The sequence below is a fragment of the Malaya genurostris genome, chromosome 2, assembly GCF_030247185.1.
Source record: "Malaya genurostris strain Urasoe2022 chromosome 2, Malgen_1.1, whole genome shotgun sequence".
Taxonomy (NCBI): domain Eukaryota; kingdom Metazoa; phylum Arthropoda; class Insecta; order Diptera; family Culicidae; genus Malaya; species Malaya genurostris.
This window is the reverse complement of record NC_080571.1, coordinates 320,496,086-320,519,426: the sequence shown is the minus strand read 5'-3', so window position 1 is coordinate 320,519,426 and position 23,341 is coordinate 320,496,086. Positions and strand designations below refer to the sequence as shown.

General features: G+C 37.7%; 1 protein-coding gene and 2 non-coding genes across 3 annotated transcripts; all 3 read left to right on the top strand.

Annotated features, from left to right (window-relative positions):
- Positions 1-566: 566 nt before the first annotated feature.
- Positions 567-639, top strand: Trnaa-agc (transfer RNA alanine (anticodon AGC)). Its single transcript has one exon. It is a non-coding gene; the product is annotated as a tRNA-Ala (tRNA).
- A 4,580-nt stretch (positions 640-5,219) lies between these two features.
- Positions 5,220-5,292, top strand: Trnak-cuu (transfer RNA lysine (anticodon CUU)). Its single transcript has one exon. It is a non-coding gene; the product is annotated as a tRNA-Lys (tRNA).
- A 266-nt stretch (positions 5,293-5,558) lies between these two features.
- On the top strand, positions 5,559-9,152 carry LOC131431278 (ras suppressor protein 1). The gene is made up of 6 exons (XM_058596888.1): positions 5,559-5,886; positions 6,127-6,177; positions 6,352-6,591; positions 6,670-6,752; positions 8,533-8,780; positions 8,839-9,152. Exons 1-6 carry the CDS (start codon positions 5,742-5,744, stop codon positions 8,927-8,929), a joined length of 858 nt encoding a protein of 285 aa, XP_058452871.1. The 5' UTR covers positions 5,559-5,741; the 3' UTR covers positions 8,930-9,152.
- Positions 9,153-23,341: the final 14,189 nt, after the last annotated feature.

Sequence of the window (23,341 nt, the reverse complement as noted above, 5' to 3'; positions counted from 1 at the left end):
TATAGAATAGGGGTGAATATCCAACAACTCACTAGCTTTGTTTGAGACAATGGGATGAGTGACCATGGATAAATTAGCATAATCAGAATTTATGTAATTCCATTACACGAAATTCTGCGTGAGGGACCCTTACGTTCTTCTTCTTATTCTGGTTGGCGTTACCTCACTTGAGATGACGTCGATTTGATGGCACAGCAACTAATGGACTTCATTTTCACTGCACTACAAGCGAAAATCTCGCTGTTTGGCTGCGTGGAGTCGTCAAAGTACGGGTGAAAATCCTTTCTTTCTTGCGAAATATTCGAATATTCTCCGGACTAACACGATGCAACGTGCTCACCCGTTGAGAGTTTCACCGGAAGTCGCCCTTACGTTCTTGCAACCGCAACAAACAGTGCACGTGAATTATCAAAAATGAACGTCAGTTCATTTGTTATGATGAATCTGCTTGATGTATGTCACTTCTGACAGAAAATTCATTCTGCTGGTAAACACGATAAAATGTATTTTTAAAGTTTGTCATGCAATGTGTTTATCATAGCACTGTTTGCCAAATCGTAAGACATGGGGATGTAGCTCAGATGGTAGAGCGCTCGCTTAGCATGTGAGAGGTACGGGGATCGATGCCCCGCATCTCCAGAAAACTTTTTTTGTTTTTAATAAAGAAAATTTTCAGGCAATACTTTTGTTAGAAATAACCATATTTCGGTTCAAAATTGTTACATTTTTTTCTTCAAATAAATACTTGTTACAGGAACTAACCGTTTCGTTGTTTCCATTCCCATTCTATGAGATTTTGTTATTAGATCTTTCAACTATACATCATTCTAGTCTCTAGTTTTATTTCGTTTGTAGAATATTGTTTCAAGACAGGTGATAATTCTCCTAAGTTGAGTAGGTTTTGTGTGAGAATTAGAACAAAATATTTTCGGATTACCGTTTTATAGTAAATCTAAATAAGGGTCAATATACAGGAGCTAATTCCAAGCGGGTTTGTTTTAGATACGAGTTGACTGAAAATTACTCTGAACAATTCAAAATGTAATTATGATATTGAAAGGCTTTGGACGGAAAAATTTGTTTGGACGTAACCTAACAAAATCTACACATCAAAACACCATCATGAATTCTGTATGAAACCGTAAGAATTTTCATATTACTTTAAGTTTGAGAAAATCAACCATCTTGGAGGAAAAGGGGTGAGCTCTGTTTTGCAGTTTTGAGCTCTATTTCCGGTACTTCTGAAACTGGATTCTGGGAACCGCTATAGACGAAGTTGGTTCGTACGACCAACATAAATATTGCTTACAAATTGAAACAGTTTCAAGCCTAATTTTGAAAAAATCTCTCTTTTTCTTCGTCGCTTCTATAATCGGAGCCGGAAGTAGGGATGGTACTCGGAAGGTAAAGTATCGATACCTAGGGTATCGGGATACCAACATTTTGGGTATCGATACATGGTATCAAAAGGCAATAAAGTATCGATATCTGTAAGTATCAATTGATACTTGAGCAGCAGCAGGTTTTTCCATAAATTTGTTGTGAAACTGGTATACGCATATTTCTTGCCACATAGATTGCACTTCGCCTTTAGTGACTTTTGGTTCACTTCAAAGAATTTCACATTTCACTTATTTTCTCAAAAAATTTCATATCATAACCTTTATGTCGATACACGGATACTACACTAAGAGCTAATTCCTATTGAACATTTAGGAGTTTCCTTGGTTTGTGCAAAAGCACATATTCTTTTTCTTCGGCTCGTCAGTGCTAATTTTGCGGTTTAAATTTAACTACTATTATTTTTACCACGGGACCAGGGATGGACGGAACGGGAAGCACCAGGCTCGCGCATGTATTGGTATGACGTGGACTAGCACTCGTTGAAATTCGTACTCGGCAATCTCGCGTTGTCCCACAGGCGCACTAAGAGAGTGCAATGAGTGTGAAATATTGAAATGTTTGAATCCTCTGAGAGTATGGCCTTTTGTTGATGGTTTTCGCTCAGTTCACTTTCTTTCAGTGCAAGAAGCGATATTGTCGAGAACAAATTTCAACAACGGCTAGTCTAAGTCATACCAATCCATGCACGAGACTGGCGCTTCGTCAAATCCGAAGAAAAAGGCGGGTGGGTAATGTCAGAGACATAACTGGATGTCGTGAATACGAAAACAACTGACATGTTCCTTAACACTTGCGAATATCAATTGTATGAATTATGCACGCATTCCCCTTTTTCACATTTTTCGCAAAAACAAAGAAAGCTTCACTTGATCTCGATTACTGTGAATTTCACACAGCGAAAAGTGCACAAATCTAAGCAAACTATTCTTGATTTGCAGTAAACTGAGGATATTTCCCTACGATTTGCAAACAACAAATCCTAATAGTTCTTTAGAAAACTTTTAGAGCCATTAGAACGGCTGATATTGTGCAATGCTCTCCACCGTTGTTTTTTTTTTTCCCAATGCTAATGACTGGCAGCTGTGACGTAATCGCTCTTGTCGAAAGCGTGCAGACGACACAAAACACATCTGCTCGCAGTGGCGATACAATCCAAACTGATTCAAGTTTTGTTGAGAGGCTTGTTTCTACCTGATTTCGTTTGTAGCTTTTTCACTAATGGGCGGTCCTAATGGCTATAAAAATAGCCGCATACAGAATTTTAATGTCGATTATTTCATTTCGGATTTGCATATTTTATTGAAAGAAACTATCAATATGCTGTAGGGATTCGTTTCCAGCATTCAGAAGAGTCAAATTGCGTAATTCTCTACGACATTAAACTCTAAAACATTTTTTGCAAAAAAAGGCTTCACTTGATCTCGATTACTGTGAATTTCACACAGCGAAAAGTGCACAAATCTAAGCAAACTATTCTTGATTTGCAGTAAACTGAGGATATTTCCCTACGATTTGCGAACAACAAATCCTAATAGTTCTTTAGAAAACTTTTAGAGCCATTAGAACGGCTGATATTGTGCAATGCTCTCCACCGTTGTTTTTTTCCCACTGCTAATGACTGGCAGCTGTGACGGAATCGCTCTTGTCGAAAGCGTGCAGACGACACAAAACACATCTGCTCGCAGGGGCGATTGAATCCAAACTGATTGAATTTTTGTTAAGAGATTTCCTTTTATGTGATTTCGTTTGTAGCTTTTTCACTAATGGGCGGTCCTAACGGCTATAAAAATAGCCGCATACAGAATTTTATTGTCGATTATTTCATTTCGGATTTGCATAATTTATTGAAAGAAATTATTAATATGCTGTAGGGATTCGGTTCTAGCATTCACAAGGACCACTCAATTTGGTCCGTCGCTGCTGGTTGATGATTCCACTCCCACGACGTCTGCTTCCATCGAACGCACGAAAAGAAATGATCGATTTTCGACCACGGTTCCCCTTTTATACGCATTCAGTTGAAGATATGTGCCTGACTATCTCAAAATCGTCGTCCTTGCGCGAAAAACCCAAGCAAAAGTAAGGTGTTTTCCGCGTTGTTTTCAAATTTTAAGAAAACTTAATTTTTGAGTTGTTTGTGGTTATCGCACACTGTTCAAAATATTATCCTGAATTCCTGATCATATTTTGATTAAATGGTGAAAGAATTATGTTGCTACCATTAATACAAGTCGAGATATTCACGATTAAGTTCTGCCCATTCTTCCATATGGCTAATTTTGAAAAGGCGCCCCATAGTAAAGTAAGTCGTATTCACGACAAAAAAAAGTTCAAGTGGGGACAGGTATAGCGGGATGGGTTAGTCGATGCCTTTCACGCAGCCCACCTGGGTTCGATTCCCAACCCTGAACATAGTCTTAGAAAGTTTTTCTGGCCCGAAGAGGCAAATGACCTTAAGGTTTAAAGCTTCTGTAATTGAAACAAAAAAAATTTACGTCGTAATGGGAGTTGACTTTAATCCGTTGCGATACTATTAAGAATCGAGACGAAAAGTATCGATACTAACAGTATCGCTCTGATGCTATATCGATACCAAAAATACTCGATTCTTGAAAAAAAGTATCGATACCTCAAAGTATCGACTCGGTATCGGACATCTCTAGCCGGAAGTCAGATCCAGATGAAATTCATTAATTTGGTATGGGAGCGTAAGACCTTCATTCAAACTTAAGTTAGTGAAAATCCGTCAAACTATCTTTGAAAAAAGTGAATGGGTTTTGTTTTGGATCATATGACCACTATTTCCGGTGTTTCCGGAATCGAAAACCGGGAGCCAGGATATCCGGAATTTACTTTGCCTTTGGCGCTTTGATGGCATAAAAATTGTAACACTCGGCCCTGCAATTCCGGAAGCGGAAGTCGGATCCAGATGACATCCAGGAGTCTAGAAAATCGGAATACGCCACCTCTGAGAAATGCGAGTAAATAATTTGAAATTGAAATTTTCACACTAATCACCCTGTAATTTCGGAACCGGATGTCGGATAAATATGAAATTCAGGAATTTTGTATGGCATTCTAAAACCTTTCTTCTGAATCTCAGTTTGTGACAATCGGTTTTGAATTCTCCGTGAAAAGTGAGTGCACAAAAATGTTACATACATACCAGTTGCGTACCGAGAAAATTTAGCGTCCGGGACAAAATAAGATTTGTCGCCCCCATCGTTGGGTTAGTGACAAAAAAAAAATGACCAAAGTGACAAAAAAAGATGACTTGGACGAGCAAAACAAAAAGGCCCAAGGTTTACCATCCCCTTAAAAACATTGCGCCCGGGGCGAATGTCCCCTTCAACCCCTTGCGTATTTTGCATAAAAAAACGTTCAAAACTCGCAATACCAGATTGAGCGAGGGTGTTATTGAAATAACATTTGGATATTCTGGTTGTTAATGATCAACTGTTGGCAGAAGCAGTTTCCAATGGCAATGTTGGAATTGAAAATTCTATTCTACAAGTTACTATATCGTTCCGGTTTCCTAATATCATAATATATTTACTGGCAAGTTCAGCTAATGAGTCAGCCGGTTTTAGGTGCGATCGAATGTGAACTTTTAATGTGGTATTTCGATGAAGTGAAGTAAACTCAAGGTTGATCGAAATGCAGAATGAAAATTTAACATTCGATCGTAAAACAAAATCAAGGCGTTAGATTTCGCAAATCCACATGAGAAGAGATTTTAATGTAAAAACATTCAAGAAATCCTTCATATCACTGGCTTTGGCTTTTATTTGTCTTTGAACGCTTCGTGGCTATAAGCCCGGCTAGCTCAGTCGGTAGAGCATGAGACTCTTAATCTCAGGGTCGTGGGTTCGAGCCCCACGTTGGGCGAATATATTTTTTTATAATAAACGTTTCATGAGTCAACGCAGGGTCGCATTATTTTTCAACGTTGCTCAAACGTAGTATTTCTCTTTTTGCACGTTTTTTTATACGTAAATGGATCATATTCCTGAAACACCTGATATGTAGAGTACTGCATCAACAATTTCAACCATGTGTTGCGAGCGTTGATTCATCTTTTCACCGCACACCCACCGATCGGCCGATCGCTGTCTCTCGCAAACCCGATGGATATTGGTTTTACGATCAATGCGTACGGTTAGTCAGTTGAACACTCTTCATTGAGAAGGTAGTAAACGGTGGTAATCGACGACGGCGAAACTGTCTTGCATTCATCATCCGTTGGTTATTTGAACGGAGTCAGGGCACACATAGCGGCAATTGAAAGTACTTAACTTACCCAGCAAGCAAGCAGGAACGTCAAACGCAGCAGCAAAATGAATCAGCCTGTCAGTTGTTTACCAGTGACGGCCAAAATGTCCAAGGCGAAAAAGGTGCTCGACGATGCCCGTGAAATCCAGAATCGGGAGATAGATCTGGTGGATAAGGGAATCTCGACCTTCGAGGAACTGCCCGGATTGCGTGAGTATTCTGAAGGGAAAATGATATGTGTGCAGTTTGGACTCGTATTTCCTAATTTGGAAGAAACTACTTTTTGCTGTTTACATACGCCACCCGAGCGTTCATGCATTGCGCTGTATATTTACGCGATAGGTTTGAATGTGTGAGCTCTACGCCCATACTGATTATAGAATGATAAAAAAAAATCTGGAATCTTTCATTAGCAATAGTTATGGAATTAAATGTACATTTTCTTTGCAGTAAATATGGTGTTTGTAACAAGAATCACTCTGAGCCACAATAAACTAAAAAGTGAGTATAAGATCTTGAAAATATCATCTGTCAAATTCTTTCATGAAACAGTGTTCAGTCGCATACGCAAAGCATCAACACACGAACACTACCAAACGAAAATGAACACCATTCATTCATTGGAAGCGTTCGATGTTGGTTCTGTTTACAAACAGACTTGTTGTCTTATTCCAGCCGTTCCACCTGGTATCGCTAATCTGATCAACTTGGAAATTCTCAATCTGTCGAATAACTTCCTGGAGGAACTGCCCCTGTCGCTGTCGTCAATGCCGAAACTGCGAATTTTGAACTGTTCCATCAATCGTCTGAACACATTGCCCCGTGGATTCGGCGCATTTCCGGTATTGGAAGTGCTAGATTTGTCCTACAATAATTTGAATGAAAAAGTACTGCCCGGTAACTTCTTTATGATGGGTAGGTGAAAATAGAATTTACTGGATCCGTTCCGTTAATATGTTTACTGCCGTCTAACATTATGCGTTTTTATTTTAGATTCACTTCGTGCTTTGTATCTGGGTGATAACGATTTCGAGACTCTGCCACCTGAAATTAAGAATCTGAAGAACTTACAAATCGTGAGTATATTTGATATTTGTAGTATGGTCGAGTTTCGATCTGGAGGGATTTTGTGGATCATAGTGTTGTCCTCGACAGTAAACTAAGGATTTGATTTGCTGTGTTATGAATTGGAATATGTTTCGCGAATAATCCATTTCGAAGCAAAAAAAAACTGACGAAGACCCTCAGTATACCTTCTTTTTCGATTATTTGTTCGTTATCATACGATGAAATGGAAGACGTGAATACGAATAAAACTAACTGCCTCTTTCACACTAACGATTATGGAGCAGTTTTTGCAAAATACGCAAATTTTTCTGCTTCTTTTTCAGAATTTTAACGGTGCATCTTTACTAAAGTTTAATTTATCGACGGTAAACATATTCTACCACACAAATAATTAATAGATTAGCACACTGAGTAGAGAAAATCTTCGCTTAGTTCTTAGACATATTTTAATGGTTCTAAAACGAACTAATTTGAGAAATTTATCCGATGTTTAGAACTGTCGAGTGCTTTCTGTCATCATTTATTTAACCTGAATTCTATATTAAATTCAGGTTCAGATCAAGAATTCAGTTCACGAATTTAGTTTTAGAATTATGAAACTGGGATCATTTTCGAAATCCAGAAGTTTTAGAACTAAATTCTGAAATTGAATTCTAGTTCCACAGTCTATCTTCTAAATTTAGTTCCAAAATGCAGTTTCTGAATTCTGGAAATGAATTCTGAAAGTTAATTCCGAAATTAAATTATGAAAGCCATTTTAGGAATTGATTTTTGGTTCAAGTCAGTTCCAAAATTCAGGTTTGCAGTTCAGGAATTTCATGAATTTAGAATCATGAAATAGTACCTCTTCATTTAATACAAACGTGCCATAGTAGTTCTAACAATGTTCACGAAATATAAAACATGACAAATCGCTTTGACAAAACGGTGTTTCTAGCAATAGAAGAGCAATCTAATTAGAAATCTATGAATTGTTCAATCTGTTTCCGTTTTTGAATTACTTACTGGGTCAGTATGATTAAATGTTCAATAATTTGTTTAATATAGCACTAAAATTGAACAAGTTCGAAATATTTATGGTGGATACGACATTACTGTTTATTGTTATTTTGTTCTAAGTACACGATAAAAACGTTCCACATTCTGGGAACGTTCATCATCATGAATTAAGTGAATATTCCAGTTCATTCAACAGTAGCTCATCAATCTCGTTAGCTGTTTTTTACAAATTCACTAGAATGAACTGTTGTAGGTCGAGTCGATAAAGTAGATTCAATAGAACTTTCTATTCTATTTATAGCACTTACTTTACAAGAACGTAGCAAAGTATTTTGACGAGGATGTATTAATGTAAATTTTACAATTCTTGTAAATTCCTAAAACGCATGAATAGGATCAAAACTATGTGTCTTTATTGTTTACCTAATTGCTATTGATGACACAAAATTTTTTTTTCGAATGATTAAGAAATAAATATGAAGATTAAATGATGGATTATAGAAAAGTTTACTCGTTCCAATGAAAGCTTTAAAAAAATCTCTCAGATATCATCATTTAATTTGCTCACTATTTCGCTTCTAACGTCAAGAAATAGCTACATTTTATAGCCTTGATTAGAGTATCAGTTTTCCAAGGCTATTAAAAAAAATTTCGTTGAAGCTGTATAATTACTAAATATTTACCACGACCATTTTCCAGAAACATAACTCGAAAGTCTAATCAAACTATTTTCGAATAATTTCATAACCTTTCTATATGAGTACCAACAACGATTCTGTTACATTCCAGCTTGGTCTTCGTGATAACGATCTGCTGGAGCTGCCGCGAGAAATTGGAGAACTTACACGCATCCGCGAGCTTCACATTCAGAACAACCGGCTTACGGTGCTGCCACCGGAGATCTCCAATTTGGATCTCCAGTCTCAGAAGTCCGTTGTCAAGATGGAGGAAAACCCGTGGGTAACTGCGATTGCCGAACAGTACCTGGTCGGCATTAGCCACGTGCTGGAGTACATTAAAACCGAAGCGTACAGAATGTGAGTATCATCCGTGAGGTATTTCGAATGATGATTTAATGAGGAATTTATGTTCTAGCTTGTACAATCGATATGTTTCGGCTGGAAAGTCGGGTAATGTACCACCGAAGGTAGACAAGAGCAAGAAAGCTTCCAGAGCTCGCTCGTAAGATTTAAAAAATGTGCCTAATCGCTGAAAATGCAAACGTAGTCTTCCCTCGTATTTATTTGTTGCAATCGACAAACATTTTATGTGCACTATAATCAAGCCAAAACCGAAAGTGAATTAACATGAGAATCCAAGACGAAAGTCAATCAGAGTTTTAACAAACGAAATTTTATTTTAATGTTTGTACTAATAAAACGTAAGAAAATAAACAACCTACTTAACAATCAAGTTTCATTCATGTTCAAGTTATGTTTTGACCATCTTCGGTGCACTCGATTCCGAATGGTTTTCGCTGTCAAACCGAATCGAACGAACACAGGCGCAGAACTAACTCCTGATACGGATTAAGAATGGATGGAAGAACTTTTCACCGAAACTTGTTCTCATTTCCACTCCACTCGGGTTCGATTTATTATATTTTCCTCACAATTTGCTTGCGGCCCATGTTAATGGGGGAAACTTTTTCGCTTTCGATGCTTCTGCTGTTCTCTGCTGCTTCAATGTAGTTTACTCGAAATCTTATAGTTTGTATTCCGTCAGTCCCACCGCACAGCTTCTCACCATTTCATCCAGCCATTCATTCATTCATTCGGTTCGTTCGGCGATAGTTTTCAGTCAGAGTTTAAGCAAGTTTCCTCTGGTTTTTCTCTTTTCTCTGTTTGAATATCTTTATAATAGGAATTTTTGTTGCTCTTGCTTTTTTTTCATGTTTCTCGATGATTTCTGTGCTTCTTTCGATTTAATCGTTCATCAGTCTGAATGATGTATTAAATTGGACAGAAAATGTTTTCAATTCATTTCTTTCATTCGCTTGTTGTCTTGCGTTAGAGTTCACTACTTTTTTATCCTGAAACTGCTGCAGATTGGTGGAATTCTGAAATGGTAAGCTTTTAGCATTGCAATTTCGTGTTTCAAAGGAAAACTTACGCTTCAAGAACTGCTTTCATTTTGAGCCTCATACTAGAGTAGATTTAGTTTGGATGGAATTTTCCAACTGTTAGGAAATCTGGTGGGATGCTATTCGTTGTTAGCGACTCTGTTTAATTTATATTCAAAAATGTTTCCATTGGTATAACATTAGAAGGAAACGCCTTTTCAATAAAAATGTGACAAATTATAGTTCTTCCGTTGTTCACAATCAACGCAACACAGCTCGGAAGTATCGACAGCCAAGCGGAATAAAGGATTACAAGATCGCATGTACGAAGCTAAATAGTTGTAAAACATCTCTGATGGCTAGAGAATTTAGCAATCTCAGATTTTTAAACTTGGAACTCTTCTCTAATAATATGACGAATTTCGCGCCAACTCGAACAAATGTTGGCAGTTCCCTCTCCGATTTGAATAAAACTTTCCGGACATGTAGAATTTGTGTCAAATAGTCACATTGCATCCTTTGTTTTCCCAAAATTTATCCAGACTTTCTTTTGAAAGGGGCAAAACATTTTTATCCAATTTTTTTCAAAGAGCTTTTATTGAAAATGATAAACCCTGCAACAAAGTGTTATGCTAGTGATTTTCACAAAATCATTCAAATTTTTCAATAAGAAATACTGTAAAAAATCTTATCGAGTCCTACACTGAAAAAAATTGATTTATAAAATTTAAAACCGATTCACAAAGAAATCTATTTTTTTATTTTTATAAAATTTTGTCCCAAGATTAGTGATTCCTTATAAACCGTTCATACATTGCAAGAAACATTCAAGGAAAAAAGTCTTTCAAACAAAAACTATTTCTTGTCCAAACTGAGTTTTTTTTATCTAGTGTCTTTTTACTAAAAACTGAACTCAACTGAAAGTCATAACTATCCAGGATTACAATGAATCTCAATTTGTGAGAAAATTTGACCGAATATCATGCTAGTAGCCCGCTATTCGCAAGAAGTATCAGTGCTGGATAAGAAAAAGTTTTTGTTAGAAAAACTTAGTAGGTAATATCTATACCGTTTTTGAAAAAAAGTTTAAGTTTTTAATTGGTAGTTCCTATTACTGAAAACCAAATCCAAACCAAACTATTTCAGTTTGGTTTTGAGCGGATGTGCATTCATTTTCTGTTGGTTTGGTTAATGTCGTGATTGTTTTTTCAACAGTCTTAATTTTTTATCGAAGATCGTTCGAATTGATCGCTCTGGGTAAAAATTGAGTTTTCCAATTACGAAGATGATGTTTTTCTCTTCAATTGCAGCATCTTTTCATAGGGGCAGGAATCAGAACAAATTGGCTCAAATGGCACGTTCCCCTTGATATTTGGAGATTTGTGCCTTGCCATCAATTTGTTTTTAGCATCATTTTCCCGATATATAAGAGGGAAGGATTGAAAGGAAATTGTAAGGGTTGGACTAGGAGGATGGGAAAAATTGACGACACAAAAACACATAAAAGCAGAAGTAAATTCTGCACCCCTAAGGGATGCTGAACAATCTGCTGAGGATCACATTTAGTGGAAGCAGAAGTAAATTCTGAACCTCTACGAGGTCCCGAACAGTCTGCTGTTAATAAAACCTCCAACCCCCGAGAGGATTTAGAGATCTTACAAAAGCGACATCATTCTGCACTCCCGGAAGAATGCAGAACGATTCGCAGTATGTACGAGCAGAAGTAAACTCGGTACCCCCCAAAGGCTGCCAAACAATCTGCTAAACCCTATTTAAGGTGATTACAGAAGGGATTCATTCACTCCAGGAAGAACGATGAACCCTTCTGACTATAGCTCCTTACCACATTGGGTGAGAAACGAGAGAATATCCTTCAATTTTAGCTCCGCATACACAGGCTCAACCATGTATGGAGAACCAAAAACCCGGATACGTAGCTGCGTCAATGCGGGACAGTTACATATCAGATGATATGAAGTACCATAATCGCATTCACACAAATCACACGAATAATACTTAGCACGTTGAATAGTAGCCATGTGATAATTGAGTTTGCAATGTCCAGTCAGAGCTCTGACCAGAATACTGCAATGATGCTTGGAGAAATGCAGTAGACACTTTGACATTTTCAGATTTAAATCTGGTAGAAATGCTTTTGTCTGAGCGCAAGTTTGCAAGCTGCGCCAGTAGCTGGCATGTTTGGATGCAGCCCAAGAACGAATCTTGTGCTTTATCCAACTAGTAGAAAGTGGTAAAGCTGGTTCAGGACCAAAGAAATCATTCGTTGCACCAGCTCTAGCCAACTCATCAGCCCATTCATTTCCAGTAATACCAGAATGACCGGGTACCCATAAGAAGTAAACAGCATTTGAAATGCTGAGGTCTTCAATTTGAGTTCGACATGCGATCGCTAGATTCGACCGTGAGTCATTCGAACTGAGTGCTTTCAAGGCTGCCTGACTACCGGAACAAAAATAAATTCGTTTACCACAGATCCTCTGCTGAAGTGCCGATTGTACTCCACACAGAATCGCGAAGATTTCTGCTTGGAACACAGTACAGTATCTACCAAGTGAATGAGACTGCTCCAGCCTCATTTCACGACAGCAGACACCAGCACCAGCACGACCATTCAACAGAGAACCGTCCGTATAACAAACTATGTGTTCATCAAGTTGTCGTTCCAGACAACCAGACAACCATTCCTCACGAAGAGGATAGCTCACATGGAATGTTTTGAAAGGAAAACTGCACGTGAGAATTAGGTCACTAGGAGCGAGTAAATACTCATCCTAGGTAACCATTTGAGACCACAAGCGAGTGTGGCTAGTAGTATAATCTAAAGGATTACTGTTCCAAAGCCCTGTAACCTTAAGACGGTATGCACACGATAATGCTTCTTGTTTTAGGAACACATGTAGTGGTTTAATGCACAGTAGCGCCTCTAGAGCAGCAGTACGAGTATTCCTGTCATCGCCATTAGGACCATCATTTGGAGATGATTTAGCTTTGACTGAACTGTCGCGACTTCTCCTTTCTGCCACCATACAAGACATCCGTATGCTGTAATTGGTCTAACAATAGTTGTGTAGATCCAATGAATATATCTGGGTTTGAGTCCACATGATTTTCCAAAAACTCGTCTGCATTGGCCGAAAGCCATACAAGCTCTCTTAATCCTGAAGTCAATGTGAGCAGACCAATTCAGTTTTGAGTCAAGAATAACCCCGACGTATTTAACTTGATCGACCACAGTGACCTCTGAACCGAAGGACTGTAACGGACGAGCTCCTGTGATTATCCTACGATGAGTGAAAAGCACCATTGATGTTTTGCCCGGATTTACAGACAATCCAACCTGACAACACCATTGTTCAACAGATCGCAGGGTTTGCTGCATTAAATCAAAGAGAGTGTTAATGCTTATACCGGTCATCAATATATGATAATCGTCGGCAAAACCATAAGTCGGAAATCCAAGGTTATTAAGTTTCCTTAACAAACCATCAGCGACTAGGTTCCATAAAAGTGGGGATAGTACACCACCTTGAGGACACCCACGGACACTCAGCTTTCTAATCTCTGCTTGCCGAAGCGATGAACAAAGAAGTCGATTGCTAAGCATTGCGTGTATCCAATTTGTGATACTTGAAGGTATGCCATGACCACGGGCTGCTTCCAGAATTGAATTGAAAGACACGTTATCAAAGGCACCTTCAATATCTAGGAAAACTCCCAAGCAAGATTGCTTTTGTGAGAAAGCTTTTTCAATGTTGTACACAACATCATGTAACAGGGTTGTAGTGGACTTTCCACGCTGGTAAGCATGTTGCATTCCATGTAGCGGATGCACGCCCAAACTAACATTCCTGATATAGTGATCGACTATGCGTTCCACTGTTTTAAGAAGAAATGAGCTAAGACTGATAGGCCTGAAACTCTTCGCTTCCTCATAAGTGTCGCGACCGCCTTTGGGAATAAATTTGACAATTATTTCCTGCCAGGCTCTTGGAATATATCCTGTCGCAAGACTAAAAGTAAGTATTTTCTTCAAAACATGTTTGAAATGTTCATACCCTTTCTGCAGTAACACTGGGAAAACTCCATCCTTTCCAGGAGATTTGTACGGAGCAAAACTCTCAACTGCCCATTTGACCGATTCAATCGTCACAACGCTTCGAGCAAGGGCCCAAGAATCGTAACTACCTGAAAAAGTCTCGGGAAGAGCTGTCGGTGATGGATCCATACATCCTGGAAAGTGAGTGTTAAAAAGGCAGTGAAGTACATCACTTTCATCAGACAAGTGTTCACCATCTGAAGTTCTTAAGAAACTGACATTAAAGTCCTTAGACTTCGAAAGTAACTTATTTAATCTGCAAGCCTCGTTGAGACTAGAGACATTTGTGCAGAGGCTTTTCCAACCACTTCGCTCAGACGATCGAAGAGCATTTTTGTAAGCCCTTCGAGCCAACACGAATGCCTCCGACCCATCTCTGCGTCGGTGGTTCCAAGCTCTTCTGCATAGTTTCCTTAGTCTAGCAAGTTCAGCATTCCACCAAGGAGTTCCTCTAGTACCACGCACAATCCGAAGTGGACAAGCCTCTTCATATTCTGCAACTATGAGTGAATTTGTCTCGTCGACAACATTTTCCAAATCAACTGGGGTTTCAATTGTTGGTTGGTACCCGTAAAATCTAGTCGCCAAGCCCTCTTCATAGAGGTCCCAGTTTGTAGATTTGGGATTACGATATGTCATAATATCAAATTTAACGTTTGAATGATCAAAGAATATGTACTTATGATCAGACAACGAAGGTTCGAGCTCATCGGAGACGAGCCAATTCACCAACTCATGCGCAATTCTATCAGAGCAGAGAGTTACGTCCAAAACCACCTCTCTTCTAGATCTCGCAAAAGTTGGACGGTTTCCTGCATTGACTATGTGCAGGTTTGTACTGCTCACAAATTCCATCATATCAGAGCCTCTCGAATTTATATCTGTGCTGCCCCAAAAGATATGGTGAGCATTTATGTCACTGCCGATTACAAGCGGTAAATCACTTTTGCAACAGTATGATACAACCTTTTTGAAGTCATCGCTTGGCGAAGGTTGATTATGCGGCAAATATGCCGAACAATAGACATATTTTCTGTCTATGCCATCAATCAATTGTGACAGCACAAATATCCCGAGTTCTGAGCTCCGATATGAGAGAAACATCGGGAGCACTATTTGCAAGTATGCATGCTCAAAGCATTTCACGTGGATTAGTCATACCGGTCTTGTTGAAGGCAACAAAGACTGGGTTTAACAATTTTCCAACGTTGAAGTTTCCCTTTTGGAAATATGGTTCTTGAACCAAAGCTATAGAAGCTTTACCTTCTTGCAGAAGTCTGGATAGATTTATAGTTGCTGTACGTTTATGCTGGAGATTGATTTGTGCCACTCTAACCATTATCAATTAGAGTAATGAACACCCCATCTCCAGCACTTATCGTACAACAACTAGAAGAAACCAAATATATTGGCTTATAATCGCCTATAGCGAACCATGTAAGGATTTTTTTAAATGTTTTAATCATTTAAATCCCACGAGTTGCGAAGAAAGAAGTCGTCCACTGTGCCAGAGCTTCGCTCAACACAGTAAGGGAAAAACCCAAGATATTCCGTTCACGACTGCATTGTTTAACCTCCTGCAGCCATTCAGCCATCGGCACGGAAATACACCTTGACTTAGGAGTTTCTATTTTTGTGGCCTTTTACGACATGGAACAGGAAACCAGTGGATCAATTCTTGGTAAAAAATAATTTTGCCGGATGCCGCACGGCTTACCTGTTAGGTGGACTTATACCAACGGTACAGGTGGACCGTAGCGTTATTCTTAGCCAGTTGGGAAACCGCTACCGACACTACACGGCTATCTAGGCTGCTCAGAGAGGGAAGTTGACATTGATGGTCAACCTCCATGGATGGCCGAGCAGGCGATAAATTTTTGAGCGAATGTGCATTCATTTTCCAATTACGAAGATGATGTTTTTCTCTTCAATTGCAGCATCTTTTCATAGGGGCAAGGTGAGCATTCTTTGAATCATATAATGAAAGGCCGCTATTTTACCTTATGATCAAAAAAGAACCGGAATTTTCATTTTGAAATTCTCGCGCTTGTCCAATCGGTAAACTTTTATTCTCTCACCGTTGGCAACACTTTCATACACATTCTGTCAAATTTTGACGCATATCGTACGATTAGTTTTTGTTTGGCGTCTATACAAAGAAGTTAAAAAATTTTCGTGTGGCGATTTTTATAATGGATGAAAATTTAGAACAACGTGCGTGCATCAAATTTTGTGTTGCAAATGGATTTAAGTGTTCCGAAACGTTGAAAATGTTATAAAAGGCCTTTGGTGAATCGTGTCTAGGAATAACACAGGCATACGAGTGGTATAAACGCTTCAAAGGTGGTCGTACAAGCATGGATCATGATGAGATCCCTGGCCGCCCAACAACATCTATATACTGGCATACTGGTGGAAGTTATTTGAAGTTCTTGGTATGATTCCATCCGTATTGGTCGGCTTTCCATAGATTTCAAAATATAGGTTTTTTGCTTCTAATCCCTGGTGGAGTTGATGGTATGTATTTTTTTAGAAACTATTACCAACCTTTATGAAAACATTAAATTCACTTATGATACAAAAAATTATAATACCCAAGTAACAATTTTTGTTACGCTAGCTTGTTTATGACTAGTTTGCAACCAGATATTTGAGTGATTGTTACTAACATCTAACCACTTGCATGACTCAAAAAGCGCAGTTTCTACTAGTTGTTAAGTCAGCTAAAAATAAGTTGTCGTTACGTTGTAATGCCATACTGAAATAACTTATCTTTTCATAACATGAAAATAACTTGTTTCCAAGTAAACTAGTTGAAACTTAGTCACCATCGACATTATAAACATTGAATGAATCCAGAATACTTTTCTATCAACAATAAAAAAGCAGAACAGTACTTTAAATCACAAACTTAATACAAGGTACAAATTTCACAACGATTTTAAAACTGTCGAGCGGAATTCAATTGTACTTAACAGTTTTTTATGCGCCTTCAATCGAAATCTGTTTGTAATGATATAAAAAATAAACAACAAAATAACCCTATGTTCAGAATGCTCAAAATTATTCCAAGTAGAGTGATTTCTCATCATTTTAAATTCATATATCATGAGAACTATAATATTATCACAATCGATGTTCAATCCCTATATTATTTTCTTCGTGTTTATGACAGTGCATAGAACAAAAATGACTTTTCTGCCTTTTACTATTTTTGGCAAAAAGTAGTTTTGAAAAAAGTAATATCCTGGTTTTATTTATGTTTCATACACTTCTTGAGACTCCATATTGTGTTCGCCATATTCAAGCCAACAAAGGTTGTTTTGTTTGCATTTTCGTTATCATAACGTTGGGAAAACCTACCGATAACTATCTGAATCAATGAAGAAATTATATGTTTTAATCTCGTAATATCTAAGTTATTACTACATCAATTCACATAGTAACGATTTACATATACGCTTACGTATTTATAATGGTTTCGCAACCTTTTTTCAACTAGTAGCTAAAACCAAAACTGTGATTAAAGATATGTTAGAATCAAGTAACGATAACTTACAAATGATAGCTAGTTCAATGTTTATGCTATAAAGAAACACTGCCGTCACCTTGTTTTAACCAGCATAACATAAAAAACATGTTCGTGTTCTTGTTGCAACATAGTTGGGCTAAGTGGTATCAGAACTAGTTACGGGTTGCCAATATTGGAGTCAAATAAACTTATTTTCAACTAGTAGCTAGAAATAAAGTTGTGATTAAAGATATGTTTGGATTAAGTTACGATAGCTTATAATTTATAATTTATTCAATATGACAAAAAGATGTGGTGATTTGAAACCTAAATAACTATTTCGTAACTGGTTATGGTATGAAGAAACATTGCTGTCACCTTGTTTTAACCAGTATAACATAAAAAACATATTCGTGCTCTTGTTGCAACATAGTTTGGACTTAGTCGCATTAGAACTAGTTGCGGATTGCTACTTGGGAGTTCACTTGTCTTAGATATTCTTATCGTTAAAGTTTCATCCAGATCCGCTTTCTTCATTACAGGGCGATGAGTGTCAAAACTTTTAAACCGTCTTACTAAATGACGATGCAGAACCGATACGCATTGGCACACGCTGGTACGGAAGAAGGAAGCACCACCGCTTTTGCGAACAAATCTCACGGAGTGCTTTGTTCAATTTCGTATAGCGTGTACGAGAGAACAAAAAAAAACGAAAACTTACTACGTTTTCAAAACACTACCGAATTCATCGGTTGTGATTACAAATGATTATACCGATAACAATAACAAAAAACCTGCTTAATCCACCTAGCAGTGAGATGATACTCTTTTTTATCATCCGCATGTGTTTTTTGCATGAATATTCTTCGGTGTTTTAGTTCTTATGACATTATTTTAATGACCGTCGTTTCAAGCGGCAATTTAAAGTTCTTTTCACTCATTACACTGTTATGTCGAAACTGCAAATCGTATCGAATTTGAATCTAAGCGTGTAATGATAGATTGAACATTCCATGAGATGTCGAAATAAGTTCGACTTTAGAGTTTACGGTTATTTACGGTACTTCTAGAGCGGTATTCAGGAACCAGCCATAGGGTCATACATTAATATGACGAATAAAGCGCTATTCACACTAGGCCGTGACGTATTCGGAATGGGACTGGACCGGATCCGTCCGGGTTACGCTTCGAATTTGTTTAATGCAGCTCCATGTGAATATTCTCACTAGACCGTATCGTAGCCGTGTCTGTATCGACACACGCCCGAGGCACGGTGCGTTGACTCAAAGTTAATATTGGCAGGGACTGGAATTGTCGCATGCTTCCATCCAAGGCTCCAAGATACAGCGGGAAATTCCACAAAAATCGTTAGCTATTTTCTTCCAAATATCTTCTGTTGGTTTCGGCTTTGCATCGTCGATTAATTTTTCGGTAATTACACGACATATCTCGTAAACGATCTGGTAGACAGCTCCAAGTCTGTAACTAAATACTATGGTTTTTTGCGTGTCTGCTGTTGCTAAATATCTGAAATCATGAGACGAACTATAAGCCATCTCAATGTTCCTTATACAATTTTTGGTTGGAGTTTTCTTGACATTTACAAAGAAATCTTGTTAACAAATCAATGAAAACACCTTGAACAAACTGCCAGCCTCTCTCGGGAGTCACTGCTAATCGGAATGTAGTGTCATGCTTTTTAAGACACGGATGAATTTTACTCAACAGCGATTTGAAACATTCAGTTGACATTTGGAAATATTCCTTGATCTCGTCATTCACAAGCTGCTTATATAAGGTGATGAATTCACCCTCAACTGCTCTTTTTCACCAAAGTTCGTGCATCCAAATCTTCTTTCTTTTTTTTTGTTGGTTTTTTAACTGCTGATTATCTTCGTCATTCAGAGCGATTGCAATTATGACCAATTCTTCGTTGGAAAAGTGTGCCATTTTCGTGAGGAACAGAAGCACATCAAATGCAACGATTGTGTATGTTACTAATAGCAACGGTAGCGACACGGAAAGTGCACGGTATGATGAGAATATTTTACAAATAAATCCCGGACACGTCACGGCCTAGTGTAGATAGCGCTTAAATTGCAATAGTTTTGAGTCCAATTTTGAAGGTTTTTTGGATTGTCATTTTTATATTGGTATGAATTTTGAAAACTCATCACTCTGTAATTCCAGAATCGGATAAAATTCAATAATTTTGTATGGGATCACATACCCTTTAATTTGATTCCTAGATTTCATTTTTCTCGTAGTTCGGTTTAGCCATCTACGAGAAAAATAAGTAACACTATTTTAATTTCGTTTCACATATCATCCTGTAGTTCCGGAACCAGACGTCGGATCCAAACGTAATTCAGAAACCTTGTTTGGGATCATACGACTTTCCATATGAATCTGAGTTTGTAGAACACGGTTGAGTCATCTCCGAGAAAATTGAGTGAAATTATTGGTCACACACACATTCGCTGATCTCGACGTACTGATTTGAATGGTATATGGGTCTTATGTTCTTCCAGGATATATTGCGCTCAAAATTCTTACTACTAAAATAAGGCGAAAAGTCAGTTCGCTTTCACATCTCATCCAAGTCAGTCGATATAACAAAACCGCTTACGTTCCGGACGGAAGAAACCAAGTACAGTATTGTATAGTGAACAATAGAACGATCTCGAAATGAGTGAACCAAACGAACAAAAGCTACCGCCGACACGAAAGAATTCAATTGTTGTTGACTGGCAGTGCAGAATTCGACCTTCGATACGAGAACTTGAAGGTTTGCTTAAGGAGCAAATGCATCTTGACATTAAACGTGTGCATTTACTTCAATGCAATCAGACAAATAATGTAATTTACAACCAGTTTTATAAAGAGTTGGATGCAATTCAATTCGCAAAAGACAATAACAATGTGCACTATGTGGAGCACGAGAACATTAAGTACAACATTCCAGTATATATGGAAGATATTGCTATAGAAGTGCGTGTGCATGATCTTCCCTCAAGCGTCATCGATCCTTATATTCGCGCAACTATGTCCCAATACGGAGAGATTCTCTCTATCGAAAAAGAAAAGTGGAAGAACTTTTTCTCCGGTATTCTAAATGGCACGCATGTGCTTGAAGATACCTTCTTATGTGACTTTCGGTCAGGATGCAAGAATCCCGTGCAAATCACTTGCTACCTATGACAATCAGATGGCCACATGTCAATATTGTCAAAAAGCTGTTCACTACGGTAAGCCATGTGATAAACTGGACAAGGAAACAACCACATCAAAGGATAACGGTGCTTCCTTCACACCAACTCCCCCTAGAAAAAGGGTGACAACGAGATCCAATAGCAAAAAAATTGTTAAGTAACCAAAATGTAAGCCAATCGACCACGTAAAGCTTCTACGCAAAAAGGTATTCTTCAGAATAATTTTCTTCGATTCTTAAAAGAATAACCGAAATCACTTTGTTTGACAGTCTACTGATAAAAACTATCAATTGGAAAAGATTTGAGGTCATTTTGCGTACTCGACGAACTGAGTCGAATGGTATATGACACTCGGCCCTCCGAACCTCGGTTAAAAAGTCGGTTTTCACAGTGATTGCATAACCTTTCTATATGAGAAAGGCAAAAAGGCGAAACACGCTTACACAAAAATTATAGATTTTAACTTGTTGGATAGCTTTTATCGTGCGGAATCTAGAAACATATTCTGTTTTCAAGGTCAATTGTGACAGTTAAACTTCGTGTAACTCAAAAAGTAATCATCCGATCTCAAAACCATTCAATAGCGTTCTGGGTGACGGGGAGACCTTTCATTTGCGACTAGTTTGATCAAAATTGGTCCAGTCATCTCTTAGATCTCGACCTCTTTGTTTATAACACACATACAGACTCACACACGGACATTTGCTCAGTTCGTCGAGCTGAATTGATTGGTATATGACATTCGGTCCGGAATTCTATACCTATATTTTATATATACATAAAAAAGGTAGAAAAATTCAATCACAACACGGAAAGACCGATATCAGCATTTTGGCGAAAAAATTAGTTGATTTTCTGATTTTAGTTAGTTATTTTTTGAGACAACTAAAAAAATCTTACTTTTGCTAATTTAGATTTTTTAATTCTAATTTCCTTGATAATAATAAAATATTTATTGAAATGGCTATTTTTTTAGTTGAATTCACCAATTGTCATTTCTTAGACACACTTCATATCCATTCAACTAATTTTTTAGTTGAATTAGAGAAATGAAACGTTGTTTTCAACCAACATAAATGGTTGAATTGGTTTCTGCAATTTGCAGCTATATGGCGCTCTGTCGTCGAAATAACGCACCGTAATGACTACTAGCCACTAGATGGCACACTACTACCGAAAAAACTTTCAGTCGCGGTTGTCTTTTCTATATTGGCAGGTATAAATACGATGTTGTATTGGAGAAAAAGACATAAGCGAAACTTCTTTTTGAACATTTTTCTTCTAAATCGCTGTTTTCTTCATTCGACTTCGCGAAATCGACTCTCTCACTGAAAACTTTGAGCACTCGGAAAATAAAAACCGAATACAAGTAGTACATCGAACGGCGTGGCCCGGAAGGTTGGAAGATACAAAAAACATCATTTGACATGTACAATTAGAGTGCAACATTCGAAACTCAATTCACTGTTCCGCTTAAAAACATTATTACGCACAATCGCTTCAAATGCGCACCAATTCTGAATAAATACACTTTCCACTAACAGTTTACGTCATTTTTACATACCGGTTTAGAAATTTATATATGGATATATCGTAACACATGCGTAAAACATCTAAACAATTTGCAAGCAGGTTCAACAAGACTGTCCCTTTTTGCTTTTTATTGGATTGTTTTGTTTTGACACTTCTCATGAATTTTGTGGCTAATAAACTGGTGATAGATAAATAGAAACAAATTTTCTGATTTTAAAAACAAAATTAGTTGTCAATGAGAATTTCGTGTTGGATTGAGATATCGCTGGTTTGTGTCCAGAATATTCGCCCAAAGATAAACTCAAGATGGAATACTCTATGATTTTTCATATAGCATTCAAATAGGACCCCTCGATGAAATCGGTTCACCGTCAGTTGCAGTACAATTCTTATAATTTAAAACAAAACAAGCGTCGAATCGCTACATGCGTCGTAACTATGACAATTTTTGTTTATGTAGAATTAATCTTAAATTGCAATATGATAGAAATCGTAGTATTTTGCTGCATATCGAGTGGATTTTGAAACAGGAAAACAAAAATCAATCAGAATTTAAGAATCTGTTCAATTTGCAATATTCTTATCTTACGTGAAGTGAATGGATGTTACAACATATTTTGTGTGGTATGTTTACATATGTTTACTTCTTTCCAAACTTGTATTGTTGCTATGGAATTTTACCGTCGTTTTCAAATGTTTATCGACGCTTTTTTTTTTTTTTTTATAATAAAATTTTTATTGGGCTCATTTGCGTTAGCTTAACGTGGCCGATTGTCTTGTTGTTAGGTGGAAAAGAGTGGAAGCCGTATTATGGGGCGACCTGCTCCCCTAGAGTTAGTAAAGGAGTGTCAGGAGGGTGGGACCTATACTGTATTGATTTTGAACATATTTTGATATTACAAATCATTCATTAATAGCTTGCATCTTTTAAACACACTTTGCATTTCCGGGTTCTCGACGTTCTCCAGATTGTAACGAGGAAGAGACTATACTAAACTCGGATGCTTTGTTGGTGTACTTTGATGTTGGTGTGTCATTTATGGATGGTTTCCAGCAATTCAGCTTGACCAGTGTTTAGTTCGTTTGGGGTAGGACCACTGTAGAAGAAAGAAAGAGAAAGAGAGGGAACTAGATTTGCACGTTTATAGCTTTGAGGAAGTTAT